Genomic DNA, 15,067 nt, shown 5'->3' on the forward strand with positions numbered 1-15,067 from the left:
AAAGAATTTCCCACACCAAAATCAAAATAACATCATCACAATACTGAACCAAAGTGGATAATTTACACATGCAATCCGCCTCTTGTCCTTTCACCACAATTAACAATAGAAATTCTCCACAATTGTTCTACTCTCTAGCTGTGTTCAGTCCATATTTTGCCCATTACCTCTCTCAATTACTATCCTTATCTCAAAATCCTCATGCCCCATGTTGGGTGCCAAAAAGGACTGTGGTGGTTTAATCTCAGCTCGACGCCAGGTGCCCACCAAGCCGCTCTATCACTCCCCTCCTCAGCAGGACAAGGAGGGAAAAAAATAAGATGGAAAAAAACTCCTGGGTCAAGGCAGTTTAATGAAGGAAAAGCAAAAGGACTCATGGGGAAGCAAAGGAAAAAACCCACAAGATTTATTCTGTACTTCCCATCAGCAGGCAATGCCTGGTCACTTCCCGGGAAGCAGGGCTTCAGTATGCGTAGTGGATGCTCCAGAAGACAAACATTTTAAATAATGAATGCCCCCCTTCCTCCTCCTTTTTCTTAGCTTTTATTGCTGAGCAGACTTCACATGGTATGAAACATCACTTTGGTCAGTTTGGGTCAGCTGTCCCGGCTGTGTCCCCTCCCAAGAGGGGATACCACACCTATCAATTTTCTTTTGAGTTTATTTGGAATAGAGAAGGAACATTCCCTGATTATGGTTCCTGTTATACTGATTTCTTACCTACAACATGTTACAACTATCCCTTTACTGTAATTAATGAGCTAAGGATGCATGCAATTTTTGGAATTGCTGTACTTGGATCACTTGTGAATTCCTTTTTTATGCTTGATAGTAGTAAACTTTCTGTAAGTAAATCCATGGTAATGACTCTGGAATTTGTGTAATCAAAATGAGGAATGACATTGCAATAGGCCCGTATTGCACAAATACAAGTTATTGTTTATAGTGAGATATATGTATATATGTATGCACAGAGTGTTTGTTTTCTTCCTTCAGGAGTTGTTTCAGAATTGGCTAATTCTGGTCTGCTGCAGATGGAGATTAATTTCTTTACAGTAGGACTTCAGAGGGTCATAATCCTTCCATTTCAAAATATAGAAATTACAAGACCATTTAGGTTAAGAGACAGAAGCCTTCAGATTCTGGATCTGAGGAAGTGCAGTCCAAAGGTGGTAAGAAGAAAGGAAACAACGCAGAGTTAAGAGGAGAATGGAGCAAGGGCAGTTGACACACAGCAGAGAGATAAAGACTTTGAGCAAAGAGTTTTTGTATATAGGCATCAGAGGTGGATGGAGAAGGGAATGTGAGAGAAAGAGAAGAATTTGGGCTAGAAATACAGAATAAAATCAGAATGAAGAGCAAAAAGTTAATAGCTAATGATTAAATCTTCCAAGGGATAACAGTAGTGCCAGGAAAGTTGCCAGTAAAGGATTTATGGTAATTGGATGGAAAAGGAATTACATTCAAGCTATGTTGAAAAAAAAAAAGAAGAAACCTCCAAAAAAACCCCAAACAATTCGTCTCACAGAGATACTCTTTCAACTGTTTCATTTACACTCAAAAGGGTTGACCTTTGTTGGCAGTGATGGTTTGCACTGCATCGAACATGGCAGCATGTATTGCAACAATCCTGCTTCCTCTCCCCCCACCCCCCTTAAAATTACTGGGTAGATAGGTGTTGAGACTTGGTAAGCGAGAGTGTTGTCCTGTGCATTAATCTGATCCTCTGGATGACAACTTGGACGTGGAGTTCAAGACGACTTGTAAAATTACCAAGCGTATGTAAAGCCCCTTCTTGTCTCTTGCTGTGCATAGAAATTTCTTTCTGTCCTCATCTTTACCTGTCTCCAGCAAGTTCCGTGGATCACAGACTGATGCCTAGCTTCCATTTGGAATTTCATCAGTTTTCTCATCTGCACGCCTAACTCGTCCTTAATGCAATGGTTTCTGGGTCATATGAATGAAGAAGGAGTATGGTCAAAAAGGCATAACAGGCAGATAAGATAAAGAGAAAGAAGGGCTGAGAGATGGAACATTTAAGAAAAAAAGGGCTTCTTTCAGCTGTGTCCTTTCGCACTGTTTCTGTTGGCCAGGTTTCAAAGAAATTAGAGAAAAACAGCCACATTTTTGCAATGACATCAGTTCTACACAATGTAAATTGAGTCTTTTTTTGTGTAGGTATGTGTAGGTGACATTATGTGTAAGTGTATAATAAATTGGAAATAGGAGTCAAGAAAAAAACCATGTTTTTTGTATTGCACTATTTAAATATTGGACTATTTTTAAAATATTGCAGACTATTTGCTTATGCATATATGAATATAAATAATAAATTTATTGGAAATACTTTGTTATTTACCCGAAATATGGTGGAATATGTATAAAAAGAGTGATGTTTGAATTTGTATTTTTGTCGTGTGTGACTGGATGTGTCAGGGAAAAGTGAGTGTACTCTCTATGACTTAGCAAAAGAAGGCTTGCTTTATTGAAGCGTACACAGATGGCTAACTGATATCAGAGGTTTCTGCAACACTGCCTACAAGTTGCCAGAAGGTCAATGTGAAAATATATCACTGCCTGATTCCATAGCAAAGAGCAGTTATTTTTACCAGGATTTATTAAATCCTGTCCTTCTAACAAACAGTACGTATCAAGCACTTCTCTTACAGGTACTCTACAGGAAGTAGTTCCAGTTGCAGCACCTTTAAAACGTTGTTTATCAAAACACATTTTTTATATTGCTTGAACCTGATTCATTTAAAGTATTGCAAGAAGAGTGGTGTGAAATAGTCTATAACTGCAGTTGAAGTTAAGATGGTAAGAAGAATCTAAATTATTTAACATGTCTCTCAAATAAATACATCATTGCCACTGTACCATGAAGAAAGCTTTAATCACTGTAAGCAGTTAGGAAGGTGCATCGGTGAAAAATAGCATGATTAGGCCATTTTTAGAGTATGCTTTGTGGATTGGGACTTATGTAGTGTATAAAGGAGGTTACCAGCCTAGTACTTGCCTCATTCTGCTAATTTATTGGTTTATTATATGTTTTGTTAAAATCCATTCTCAGTTTACAAAGAAGAGAACTTTTCATGGTTTCTTTTGACTGTTATTCTCACATGTGCTGTTCCACAGGTGTGCAGAAAAAGTTTACCTACATTGTACAGTTGCAACGTGAAATTAGGTGCCTCATTTTTTTTGAAATGATTATGTAAAGAAAGGCCAAAATTTAGCCTAACAAAGTACTACTATTCTTCTTCAAATTAATACTTTGGATGAATTTTAACTAAAGTAGATTTCAGATATGGTGAAAATCACATTTTAATCAACCAAATCCAATACAGAGTGCAAAAAGTCAAAAATCCTCCAGGTATTTTAAGCTTAATGTGTTAAGTACTGTAACACTGTAGTATAACAACTGATGTTTAGGTTGAATAGATATTTTTGTGGATAAAGACATAATTTCACATCTTAGAAGGTACATCATCAGGTATACTTCATTGAACTAAAAGAAAAAAATGCAAATCAAAAAGGCTTGACTCTGGATATAAATTTCTGTGCTTAGAACTGTGGTACTAAGAAATACTTCTCCCCTTCTACTAGTCAAATAATGTTTAATCATGTTTGCTTTCTATTGCAGCAAAATATGATACTCTGTCGAGAGTGAATATTTTTATGTTAATTTTAAAAATCCAGTGATTCTGTTTGATGAAAGAGTTTAATATTAATGATGGAGTGTTAGAAAAACCCTTAAGACATGTATTTGAGTCTTAATGACATAAAATGTTTTTCAAGAGGTATTCTTAAGTAGTAGCATAGATGTTAGTGGGTCTATATGCTGCTGATCAAAACATGAATTCTACACTTACCTCAGTGAGAGCAATTAGGAGAAAAATGCCCCTACTTTTAAAATGTGCTTCAGTATTTATCTAACTCTTAATACACATAAGCCTAAAGCTTGTTGCATTCCTTTAAATTTTCCTGAATCAGAGTCCAAAATGGGAAGATTTTAACTTTTTTTAAATACAAAATAATTCTTTTTTTTTTTCACTTACAAATAGCAAGCAAAGGTTGTGATTTTTATCTATGACAACATCAGCTTTAGTTTACGTGGTGATCTAACAACTTTGATTTAGCATTTACTTTAAAAAATATTAAAAGATGCTTACATAATTATTGTGATCCATGAAAGTATCACTGTGAGTATTTTAGCAGACAGCGGCATGTCCCTTTTGTGCCTGTCTCTAGAGGCTTCTTTAATTTAGAGAGAATATTTCAGTCATTTTTTTGTCTTGGGAGCAGGAAGCCATATAACTGTCAGCTACAAGTAAGTCTAATGGGAAATGAAGAAAAAACATTAAAAACCATCACCACCACCAAGAACAACAACAAATCCTCCAGATTATTTATCCAAGCAACAGACATTTTTTTTTTTATTGGCTTATTTTAGGGAATATAAGTAAAAATGGTTTCAGAACAAATCTACTGTCATTATCTGGTAGGATACTTCCCAATATTTCCGCCCTTTAATGCACAGAAGCTTGTCATGTGTATTTCCAGGCAAGCAGTAATGCTGTTGAGCATGATGTTTCTCCATTACTTTTTACTCAAAGTGTATGTTTTTAAAAGTTTTAAAAATCTAAAAAATTCTGTGATATTTCTGATACCTGCCTGAATCATTTGCAGTAGTGCTATTAAAATGTAGTAGAAACTGATCAAAGATTACTGAAAGACAGAAATTCTGTGCCTCATTTAGACATAATTTATTTGGAGTCTTTTCATATATTATTGTCATTCCATCATAGAATACATTATATTTCTTAATGTATATTCTTCTTTGATACTTCTGTGCTGACTTAAATAATTATTTTCTTCCAAACCACTGGAAGTCTTGCTGTCTAACAGCAAAACCAGTAGTCTTCTAATTTTTTTTGCTTTAACAACCATTTCTAATTGACATGTAGATGAATATGAAAGCATTTTGTGTGTAAATGGAGAGAAAATCCAGTGTTGGCTGTGTCTATGTTACAAATTTTGTCTTGAAAAATTAAAAATACTACAGTGGACCATCTATGCACCTGCCCAGTATACAGAACTATGTAAATTGCTTTTCTGTTACTGTTCATTGTGAGTGATCAAGGACACTTTGAGTGAGACACACTATTTCAAATAAGATTAAGTCTTTTTCAGAATGTGTGTATATGTACATATATACATGGTGTTTGAAAAAGGAAAATTCTAATCATGTTTTGGGTAAAAACTATCATTAAAGGCAGCTGCATAAAATTACAATTTCTATTTTGAAGGTTTTTTTGTCTTTCCCTTCCATCTCCCATTAGAGGGCAGTGTTGTGAATATAGAGCATATTGGCATTGAAATATTGAAAGGAAAGTAAGCATTTTTAATACATCTCAGGTTCCTTCTTTTCATTGTAGATCTTACTATTTTCAAGAAGAAGAAGGGTGGACTAGAAATGATAGGTGGAAATAGCACACAAAGAGATTTGCATCCAACACACAGAAAGCTAGCTAGTAGAAAAGTTGCATTCAGTACCTTGTATATTTCAACTTTTCTATGGTTAAACATGCTTCTTGTTTGAAAGGGGCAATAAAACTAGCCAGAAAGCCAGGCCATGTATTTACCAGTTTGGGGTTTTTTTTGTACGTCTCTATTTACCTGAAAGAAGATATGGTCTCAGTTTTGCCCTGAACAGAGTCATTTAGCTATAACACTAAGTTCTTTCAAAGTTTTTCCGTTTGAGACTGTATGTTTTAGCCAGTCAATTTGCTTTTAATCTGAAAAGTTGTGCTGGGTTTACATGGCAAGGTTTTGGCAGTGGAGGGGTCAGCGATGGCTTCTGTGAGAAGGGATCGGGAGCTGCCCCCATGTCGGACAGAGCCAGGTCCAGCTGGCTCCAAAATGAACCCACTGCTGCCCAAAGTTGAACCTGTCAGTGATGCTGGTGGCACCTCTGTGGTAGCGTATTTAAGAAAGGGTAAAAAACACTGTGCAGCAGTTGTGAGAGGAAGGAGTGGAGAAAATGTGAGAGAAACAGCCCTGCAGACACCAGAGTTGGGAGTGAAGTTGAGCCTGGGAAGAAGGGGGGTGAGGGAAGCTGGTTTTAGTTTTGTTCTTATTTCTCACTATCCTAATCGGTTATTAATTGGCAATAAATTAATTTAATTTCCTCAAGTTGAGTCTGTGATGGTAGTTGGTCAGGGATCTCCCTGTCCTTATCTCAGCCCATGAGCTTTTTCATCTTATTTTCTTCCCCTGTCCTGCTGGGGGGGGGGGGGGGGGGGGGGGGGGGGGGGGCGGGGAATGAGAGAGCAGGTTTGGGGGCACCTGGCAGCCAGACAAGGTTAACCCACCACAATAGTTTGCGTGCTGCAGGCATATTGATTTACTTATTGCAGTCTTTTGGAGCATTACGTACAGTAATTTTAGTCTGAAAATTGTCTCAGCATCTATAGTGTTCCAAGTGAAGACTCCTCTGCATTTTCATGATCATCATTAAGAGTTTATTCAAATAAGTGTAAAATATTCCACTCATGTGCATAATTTATAAAGGAAAACAATGCAAAAATTCTTCGGGGGACTGAAATCAGGGACTGGAGCAAAGTTGATGAGGGAAGTACTGCATGAGATTTTTAGGGTCTGCATTGCACAGAAGGTCAGCTTACCGGTTTGTAACACACTCTTCTAGACCTTAAACATAATATTCCCCTATCTTGCCTGTTTGTTCCTTTGTAGAATAACTTGGGCAAAACTGTAAGTTTATATGGTACTCATACACATTTTGTTTTGAAGAGTTAAAAGCTAGGATTATATATGCTTGTAAAGACCTTTGAGTCAGGTGGATACTAGATGAGTTATTTTTATAAAGCAAATTAGATGCCACTACAGATAAATGCAGTCTCTGGATTCAACATGGTATTATGCTTAAAACTATCAAAACCAGCTAACAGATCAGAAAGCAATGCTGTAGTTTCTTTTTGAGCTTAACCTGTAGGAGTTAATCAAACAATGGAGTGTCCAGAAGTACCTTTGTGGAATCCTAGTGTTTCACATTTGTTCAAATTGTATCTTCTCTTGAATGATCCTTACCCCCAAAGAAATGAGGAAGAGAAAAAAAGGAAAATTTTTATTATAGTAGAGTTGGTTTTCACATGTGGGGTTTTTATTTTGGACTTTATTTACTGCAAACTGTGGCATATTCCATTACTTGTCACTTATAAATTCCTGTCTTCTCTTGCAGTGCACTTGTAGGAGAGACATGGTGATGATATCTATGGACATCTTTGTGAGGAAGTTTCAACCAGACAGATACCATCTGTGGAAACAAGGCAAGGATTTATACACCATTGATCATACAAAACCAACTCCTGAATCAACGCCTGAAGTAAAGACCTGGCTACAGAGAAGAAAGAAAATAAAGAATGTTCCCAAGTGGTATTTATATTTCTTTATCTTCCATTTAATTGTGTCTTAATATGATGGCAGTTTCCTTTTTGTTTCTTCTTTTTTTTTTGCCACTTTCTCTGATGTTTTATTTGAATTCATGTACTTTAGACAAAGTTTGTTTTTCTGTTTTTTACATAAAGATGGACTTGGGGACAAGCAAGTCTTTTTTTCAGAGAGACTATGAAAAATTAATTCAACTTACAGGTTATGTCTATAGCTGTAGTTAATGAGTATGGAGAGCATCAAAATGCATTCTCATATGGTATTTAGAATCTTTCTTCAGTAAAGATTATTCCATTAAAATTTTCAAGGTACAGATGGTTGCCATTGTTTCTAGTGACATCTGCAACCAAAAGACAAGGGAGAAGCCTCCTAAGAGTTGGGGTAAAGGTTAAATTGGAAAAACATATCATGAAGTGGTGGTAGAATCCCAACAGCTGTGTGAAGTCTCTAGCCATCACTGCCATCAAGCTCCAGGGGGGTATCACTGCCTATTTGGCACACTCTCACAGTGCTGCAGCCAAAACCTCTCTGTGTCTACCACAGGTCAATCACAGGGCATAATTTGGTATAAGGAAGGCCTAAATCTCAGTTGTTGGCGCTGACACCGCTAAGAAAATTAGGAGAAAAACGTTTCTCAGCTTGTCACTGAAGCTGTCAAAGCTTTGACCTATTAAAGCAGTTTTATAGCTGGATGTGTTTTCTCGGTGTGTATCACATTTTTGTTTGTATTGCACAAACATTTTTTGTACACTAATGTTTCCTTTCTTACTTAACAGGATCCTTACGGATTTTCTTCTTCATTAGCTAATAAAGATCTATTTAATTTCTAGCCTAGGGTGCGCAGTTTTATTGGTATCTGCTTGCTGTGGAGTTTTCAGGGTTAAAGATAATACAGAATTTTTTAAGACCTTTTTCCTCCTTCAAATCATTTTACAATATAGATGATGTTTTAACTTACTCTTAAACTGAATTTCCTCTTTTTCTTTGTAAGTTAATGTATTTCTTTGGGAAAATTAAAGGGAAGTCAACCTGCAAAGAAGAGGACCAACTGCCACTGTAGTGGAACATTACGGTTGAAAAATATAACATTGGGTTGTTTTGGGTAAGAATAGTTTATGTGGTAGAAACAGTTCTTGCATAGAACCAGTGAGGCAGCTGGACAGTCAATTTGTTAGTATATGTATGATATTTATAATATTAACCCAGACACAAAGAGAGGGTAATTCCATTGTTTAGCTAGTTGAATGGCATTTTGCCCTGTAGTAAGTTTCACTGTATGTATTGTGCAGCATAACTGCAAGTTCACACTTGTACCAGCAGTGATTCATTTGGTAGTACCCTTATGGATAGCAAGTTTTAACTAAAAGCAAAGATTTGATAATAATTGTGTTGAAAGTTTTATCATAGGAACACATGGGCTGATTTCATGCACTTAGCTAATCTAATAAACACAATTCCAGTGCTGTTTAGTTCTTGAGTTGGCTTTTATTCAGGCATGGTAACAATGCATATTGCAAAGGGAGGATAAAATGTTTATTCAGCTTCATTTCTGGTGTAATGTGTCGATTGAAATTGTCATCATTTTGGTTATGGGAACAATACAAGTTCCAGCAGAGTGAAAACAGAAATACCATCTATGGAAATCTTCATGAATATAGTGACAGGGAGAGCTTAACTCTGACATTTATAGCTGAAATACTTTGCTACAATAGAACATCTAATGACTGCATGTAAACAGTAATAATACTTGCTGTTATAATACAATTTGGACTGATGGGTGTCTCACACTTTGGCAAATTTTCTGGAAATTACTATTTTATAGAGAGGTGTTGGAAGATAATTGGTGGACATACAATAAAATGTAAGGAGTAGCAAAATGTTTTTCTGGAATTATCTATAGTCTAAGATGCAAGACCTTTGTAAAACTCCTGATTTACTTGCCATACTTGGGCTTTTATCACTAGTAGTGTTAGAAGTTTTGAAACCTGATTTGTGATGAAGCACATAAAAATCTCCTCCCATGTCACATAGTTGAATTTGAACCTGGACTAACCTCCTGCTACTTTTATCCTGAACACACAAATTAAAAACCGGTTTCTGACAGAGGGTGTCATTTCTCCTACTTTAACCTTTCCCTTCTACTTCTAATGGTTCAAAAACTTATACTGAAGATTTATTTCAACTTTGTTATATTTACACAGCATTATGAAATATATTGCTTGATATTGTAGCCATTCAAAATATTTGGTGATCAGAATTTTTCCTTCTTTCAGATGCTTGTTGTTTGTGTTAAAATGCATGTAGAAACTTAAAAGATATCTAAACAGATCTGCTTTTACAAGGGTATTCAGGCTAGTGTTTTATTAGCATTGGGGTTTGGAAATACCACTTGATTTTAGTGCAACTGAGAATGTTTTGTCTTCATTACTTTTATAAGGGTTGTCTTTCAGGTTCAAAAGAATGATTCATTAAAAAGCTAGTTTGTATGCTGGTTAAGTAATAGTTACTTAAGGTTATTTTACTTTTACAGTTTAATAACTTTGCCATAGAATGGTGATAAAAGATTAGAAAGTCAAATCCAATCAATTGTTAGCCTATCACTTAATAAATTGTAAACACTATCTTAACAGAAAAAGATGAAAAATTGACAGGTTTTTACCACTTTAAGCAGGTGAAAGGGACATATATATTGGTAGACGTTTTATCTTATCCAAGACAGACATTCTACTCTGACAGCAATATCTCTTATAGCAGCTTCCAGCACACCAGATCTCGATCTAAAAAGCTTAAAACTCCAGAGGACAAGGGAGTATCTGCTATGGTAGCTGGTGCAGAAATCATAGTGACTGAAGCAGCTACTGATGGCTTCAAGGTCATTGAAGAACCTGGAAAAGAAGTGAGACTGGTAAACACAGGAGTGCCTTCTGGGGAGGAAGAAAACAGTGGTAGAATGCAGCTGGATCAACATTTATTGGATAATGTCAAGGTTGCAGGTGAGATAAGAACTGATTATGTTTCACATGTAAGTTGTAGGCTGTTGATACTCTAATGCCACAAATCAGTGGATGTTAAAGCACGGTATTATCCTAACTCTATCTCAGCCAAAATCAGGACAGTAGCGTACTAAAATACTTACTTATAAAGATATGCAGAGAAGATTGATATTCAGTAGGAATGAGAAAATGACAAAATTAATATTCTGAGCTGAGAGTAATATCACCTAAACTGTTATAATGAAGTGTTTTTTAAAGGGCCATAAAGGATGAGGTTTTGTAAATTATATTTCTTCAACAGACTGATGGGTTTTACAGTAAAATTTTTTTGATACAGAAATGATACAGAATGTCTTAACACTTATGCAAACAGTACAGAACATATATGCTTTGTATTATGCTACATGTATTTATATGAAGAATGCTGCATATTACAAGTGGTCTATACTTGTGCACAAAAATGCTCTAGTTTGAGACTGCAGATTTGTCATTTCCTGTTGACCTGTCTGACAGTGCAAGTTATAAAGGCCTTGTCAACCCAAAGATGGTTCTTTCTTCCCCCACAACTATTTTATGGTAATATACTTGGTCTATTCTGGACTTTATTTCTTCTGTTTCACATTTCTTTGCAGTTCAGGTGTAGTTTTACATTCCTGTTCAGTAAGGCAAACTGCATTTTTAACTTCAATTTTGTGAGCAATCCTGTTGTTTTTATATTGATACTTAAAATTTACTTGCAAGTTGCATGTAGAGAGACTTTCCCTGATCGTGAATATTAATGGTTATGTTCATGGTTATTTGGAGGTGGTAAACAACAGGATCGATCCACATAAAGGTAGCAAAATGGGTATTCCAATATGGAGGCTTAGAAATTCCTGCGTACAAATTAGTTGGTGCTCTATCAAAGCCTTTCCAGGTCTGTTCTAATGATCTTTTTTTTTTTTTTTTTTTTAAAGGTGTTACTCCTTTGCAGCTTCCCCTAGCTTTTAATAGAGGTTTGGAGTGTTTGTGACCACTGAGAAACTAATATTTAGTTAGCTTCCATTCTGTGCTCATTGACAAGGGAAAGAAGAGAAGAGTGGAGCACTGTCCTCTTTCCCTTGTGCTGTTAAAGGAAGGTGCCTGGACCTTTGTAGAGACAAGGAACTTTATAGATAACATGGTGGAAGGTCCAGCGCTCATGTTAGAGAAGGTCATTTGTCCTGCATTATCTCTGGCTAGTATGCCCATTATTATGCTCAGTCAAGGCAGTACTCGTTGTACATAGAGATTATGTTTTGGTATTGAATGGGCTTTATATTACTAAATTTTCTATTCATTTCACCTAAAAAGGGAATTTTTCAGAAAAACAAGTTAAAATAGCCATTGTAAAGAAAGAATGGGAAGCGACTTTACAGACTGTTTTCTTTAATAAATTGGATGTGCTGCTGAATCAAAATTCACCATGGTGCATGCCACAGAGTTCTTCAGGAACATATTTTTAGGGTGACTTCTGTAACCCATTGTTATGTCTATCCCATGCAAACATCAACAGAAATATAAATATTATATAGTCACATAAAATTATGCTAATTCTTTAAATATAAAATTATGCTAATTGCTTTTAATTTTTAGATCGGTGCTGTTGTTTTCAAAACATTCTTGGTATCCACTTGAAATTATGTTTTCCTAATTATAAACCATTAGTCTTTGTTTATTTTCATTTTTAAAACAGGCTTAAATGGTATAAATGCAGCGTATAAAGTTCAGTATGCCAACCTTTTATATTATTTTTTCCAACTAGTCAAAGTTCTTGTGGCTGTCAGAGTAAGCAAGCTACATGAATATTGATTATTTTGAATGACATGAAGACCTGTTGTAATTCAAATACAAAAAAGATAAAATTTTTAGAACTGTATTTCACACACCAAACTCAAAACATTTACATTTAATTTATTCTTTGATCAAACCTATTCTCCACATTTGTGTATGTCCTTCTACCAGATGCTTTTTAATATGATTTCTGAATGAGCAACCATGCTTTGAATTTGAATAACTCAAATTGTTGTGAAATGAAATACAATAAATAGATATATATGTACCTATATATACACACACAATAAATGTAAAGTGAAATTTATTAACAAATCATGTTCTTGATCTACAGGAAGCATCCATTCAGACTCATTTTCAAGCCCTGTTCCTGTACGAGAGAAAACAAAAATGGAGCATGAGGACAGGAGAGATTCCAGTCATCCTCTCTTTACATGTGATGATTCTGTGGTCTGGATGCCTGTTTCTGACACCTGTAGAAGAGAAGAGAGTTTGAAATCTCAGAATCAGTCTGTTTCATCCGCACCATATCATAAGTCAGAGGGACATGCTTCTGAAGCAGAAAACCCAGATAAAGAGGAAAATGTCTCGATAGAGGATGATGTCAGTGACCTAGAAAGCTGTGTGAGTAGCTCGGAACATGGAGAAGTGCCTGTTGTAAGAAAGGATGAAGAAGATGGCATGGAAACATCCAGTGTATGTGAAGATTACATCATTATAGTAATATATTCCTGATTTAATGAAATGTGAATGAATATGTTTCTAATGAGACCTGATATCCATATTAAAACACTTAAGAATATTCATTATTTTAATCAGATGCTAATTTGAACATGTTTTGAAGTATTCAAGCAAGAGTGGGAATTTGGATCTAAAAGCAGAATGTTTCTGGAGCTTGCTTGTTGACATATTTTCTCTCTGATTTTAGATATCTAGTAATTTCACTTGATATCTGTGAATCCAAACTGTCAGGAATTACTCTCAAGCTATTCCCATGTTCGCTGCCTGCCAGTATGAACAAGGCTATCAGCTTTAATTATTACAATTGACATGAAATTGAAATTATTAGAGATGAGCGCTGTATTTGGTATCATGTATTTGTGTATCAAAAAATGGCTGTTATGGCTGAGTCTTACGGAGAGTTAACGGTATGCTGGTAAAATATCAGCGGAATGGGTTTATTCTGAGAGACTTAGTGTTGAAGGACAGACCATAATAGCGTAGAAGCACATGGTAATTTATTTTTGGACTGATGCCCTTCTCAAATAAAGACCTGAATGAAGCAAAGCTGAGGAGCATCTCTGCATTGAGTTAGGTGGAAACAACGTTTGCGTTCATTCTGTTATATTATCTCACATAGTTTATGAAATCTTACGGACTTTCTTGCTTTAATTGAACCTGTATCCATAGTATTGAAGTTGGAAAAGGTGAATCTTTAAGACATGGCTATAGCAAGATAATGCGGACAGTATGATTTCAGGGTCTGAAACTTGCTATTCTTGGATTTTGGAAATGACCTAAAATGTGTAAAGGAAACATTTGAAGGAAGAGATCCCTCTAATAAAATGAAGATATTTTTGCATTTTTAAATAGTATGTTTAATAATGTTTTCTCATTGGGGCACCTACAAACTTACAGTCTTTTTTTACTCTTGCTATTCTGTTATGAACGGTGGGCAGCTTTGACTTCGCAATGCATAATGAAAAATTAAGCTCTGGTGGTAGTCACAGTAGCTTTCTGAGTTGTGAGTTCAGCCCCAGTTTGGCAGAGAGAGGGCACGAAAACCACTGCCAGATTGCCACACTTAGTGGGAAATATATTTTAGAAACCAAAGTAAAACCATGCTGACCCTTTCACAGACATGAACTGTGCACTAATGATTTTTTTGCAATGTTGTAAATTTTAATAATCTTGGCTCCAGCCCTTCCACTGTAATAATGAGCACTATAAACATCTCTGTGTTTTAATCATTATGTATTAGAGTTTATGTTTATCTCTTTCTATGCCTTTCAGCCATTTATATATGAGGTTTCAGATATTCTCCAGTATGATTGCATACTCTTTCTTTCTCTTTTATTATAAGTGAAGAAGCGTGTTGTACAGATGCAATTAAAAAGTCTGATTTTCTCTCCCTTTTTACTTAGTTGGTAACTTTTTCTAAATCATAAACCCTGTGCTTTAACCAAATCTTCCTCCCTCCGTTTATCACAGTAAATACGATGTTGTTCTGTAATTTACTTCCCATTTTATAGTAGCAGTTTTCAACCCTCATATCAGTCAAGGGGCATGTGTGTAACCTGCTGGGTTAGATTCAGGGTGTTGAGGAGCAGAATGCTGTGGTTCGTTGGAATTGTCTGAGACTGTGTCTTTCACACTCTGCCGCCGGTGTGCTTGCCCTTACTCTGCTCCTGAACCTCCAGACACCATCAACAGCCAGTTTACTTTGTGATTCCCCCACTGGCACTCAAATCTGGAGTTGTGAAACCTGCACTTCTAGAGTTTGTAGTGTTGACTTTACTTCTTGAGGCTTGGATAACTTCAAGCTGAATGTACATTAGGGTGCTTAAGGGAGGAAAGAATTTCCTTGTATCCCAAATCAACATGTTAATCACATATCAGGACTCTTAATTTCTTATCTCGACTCCAGATCATTTTGTTACTTCCTCAGGAATTTTGCGCTCTTTCACAAATGAAGTAAGTGGATTTCTGCCTCATTTTCCCAGCCACAGTTAGTGTCCGTATTGAACTTCTGGTTCTGCAGAATTGTTTGGGCTGTTCTTCCTCTCAAACATCAC

General features: G+C 35.9%; 1 protein-coding gene across 14 annotated transcripts in view; it reads left to right on the forward strand.

Annotated features, from left to right (window-relative positions):
- The window catches only part of KDM4C (lysine demethylase 4C), a 268,964-nt gene that overhangs the window by 128,666 nt on the left and 125,231 nt on the right, over nucleotides 1-15,067 (forward strand). For 13 of the 14 annotated variants that reach the window (XR_008574612.1, XM_054809237.1, XM_054809233.1 and 10 more), the window contains 3 exons: nucleotides 7,259-7,452; nucleotides 10,219-10,460; nucleotides 12,607-12,968. Coding sequence is in view for 13 of the 14 variants with exons in the window: in XM_054809237.1 (XP_054665212.1) it covers nucleotides 7,259-7,452; nucleotides 10,219-10,460; nucleotides 12,607-12,968 (798 nt within the window). In the remaining variant the exon portion in view is untranslated. The remainder of the gene's footprint in view (nucleotides 1-7,258; nucleotides 7,453-10,218; nucleotides 10,461-12,606; nucleotides 12,969-15,067) is intronic. The other variant, XM_054809238.1, reaches the window with a different exon arrangement.

Source organism: Grus americana, chromosome Z (genome assembly GCF_028858705.1).
Source record: "Grus americana isolate bGruAme1 chromosome Z, bGruAme1.mat, whole genome shotgun sequence".
NCBI classification, from domain to species: Eukaryota; Metazoa; Chordata; class Aves; order Gruiformes; family Gruidae; genus Grus; species Grus americana.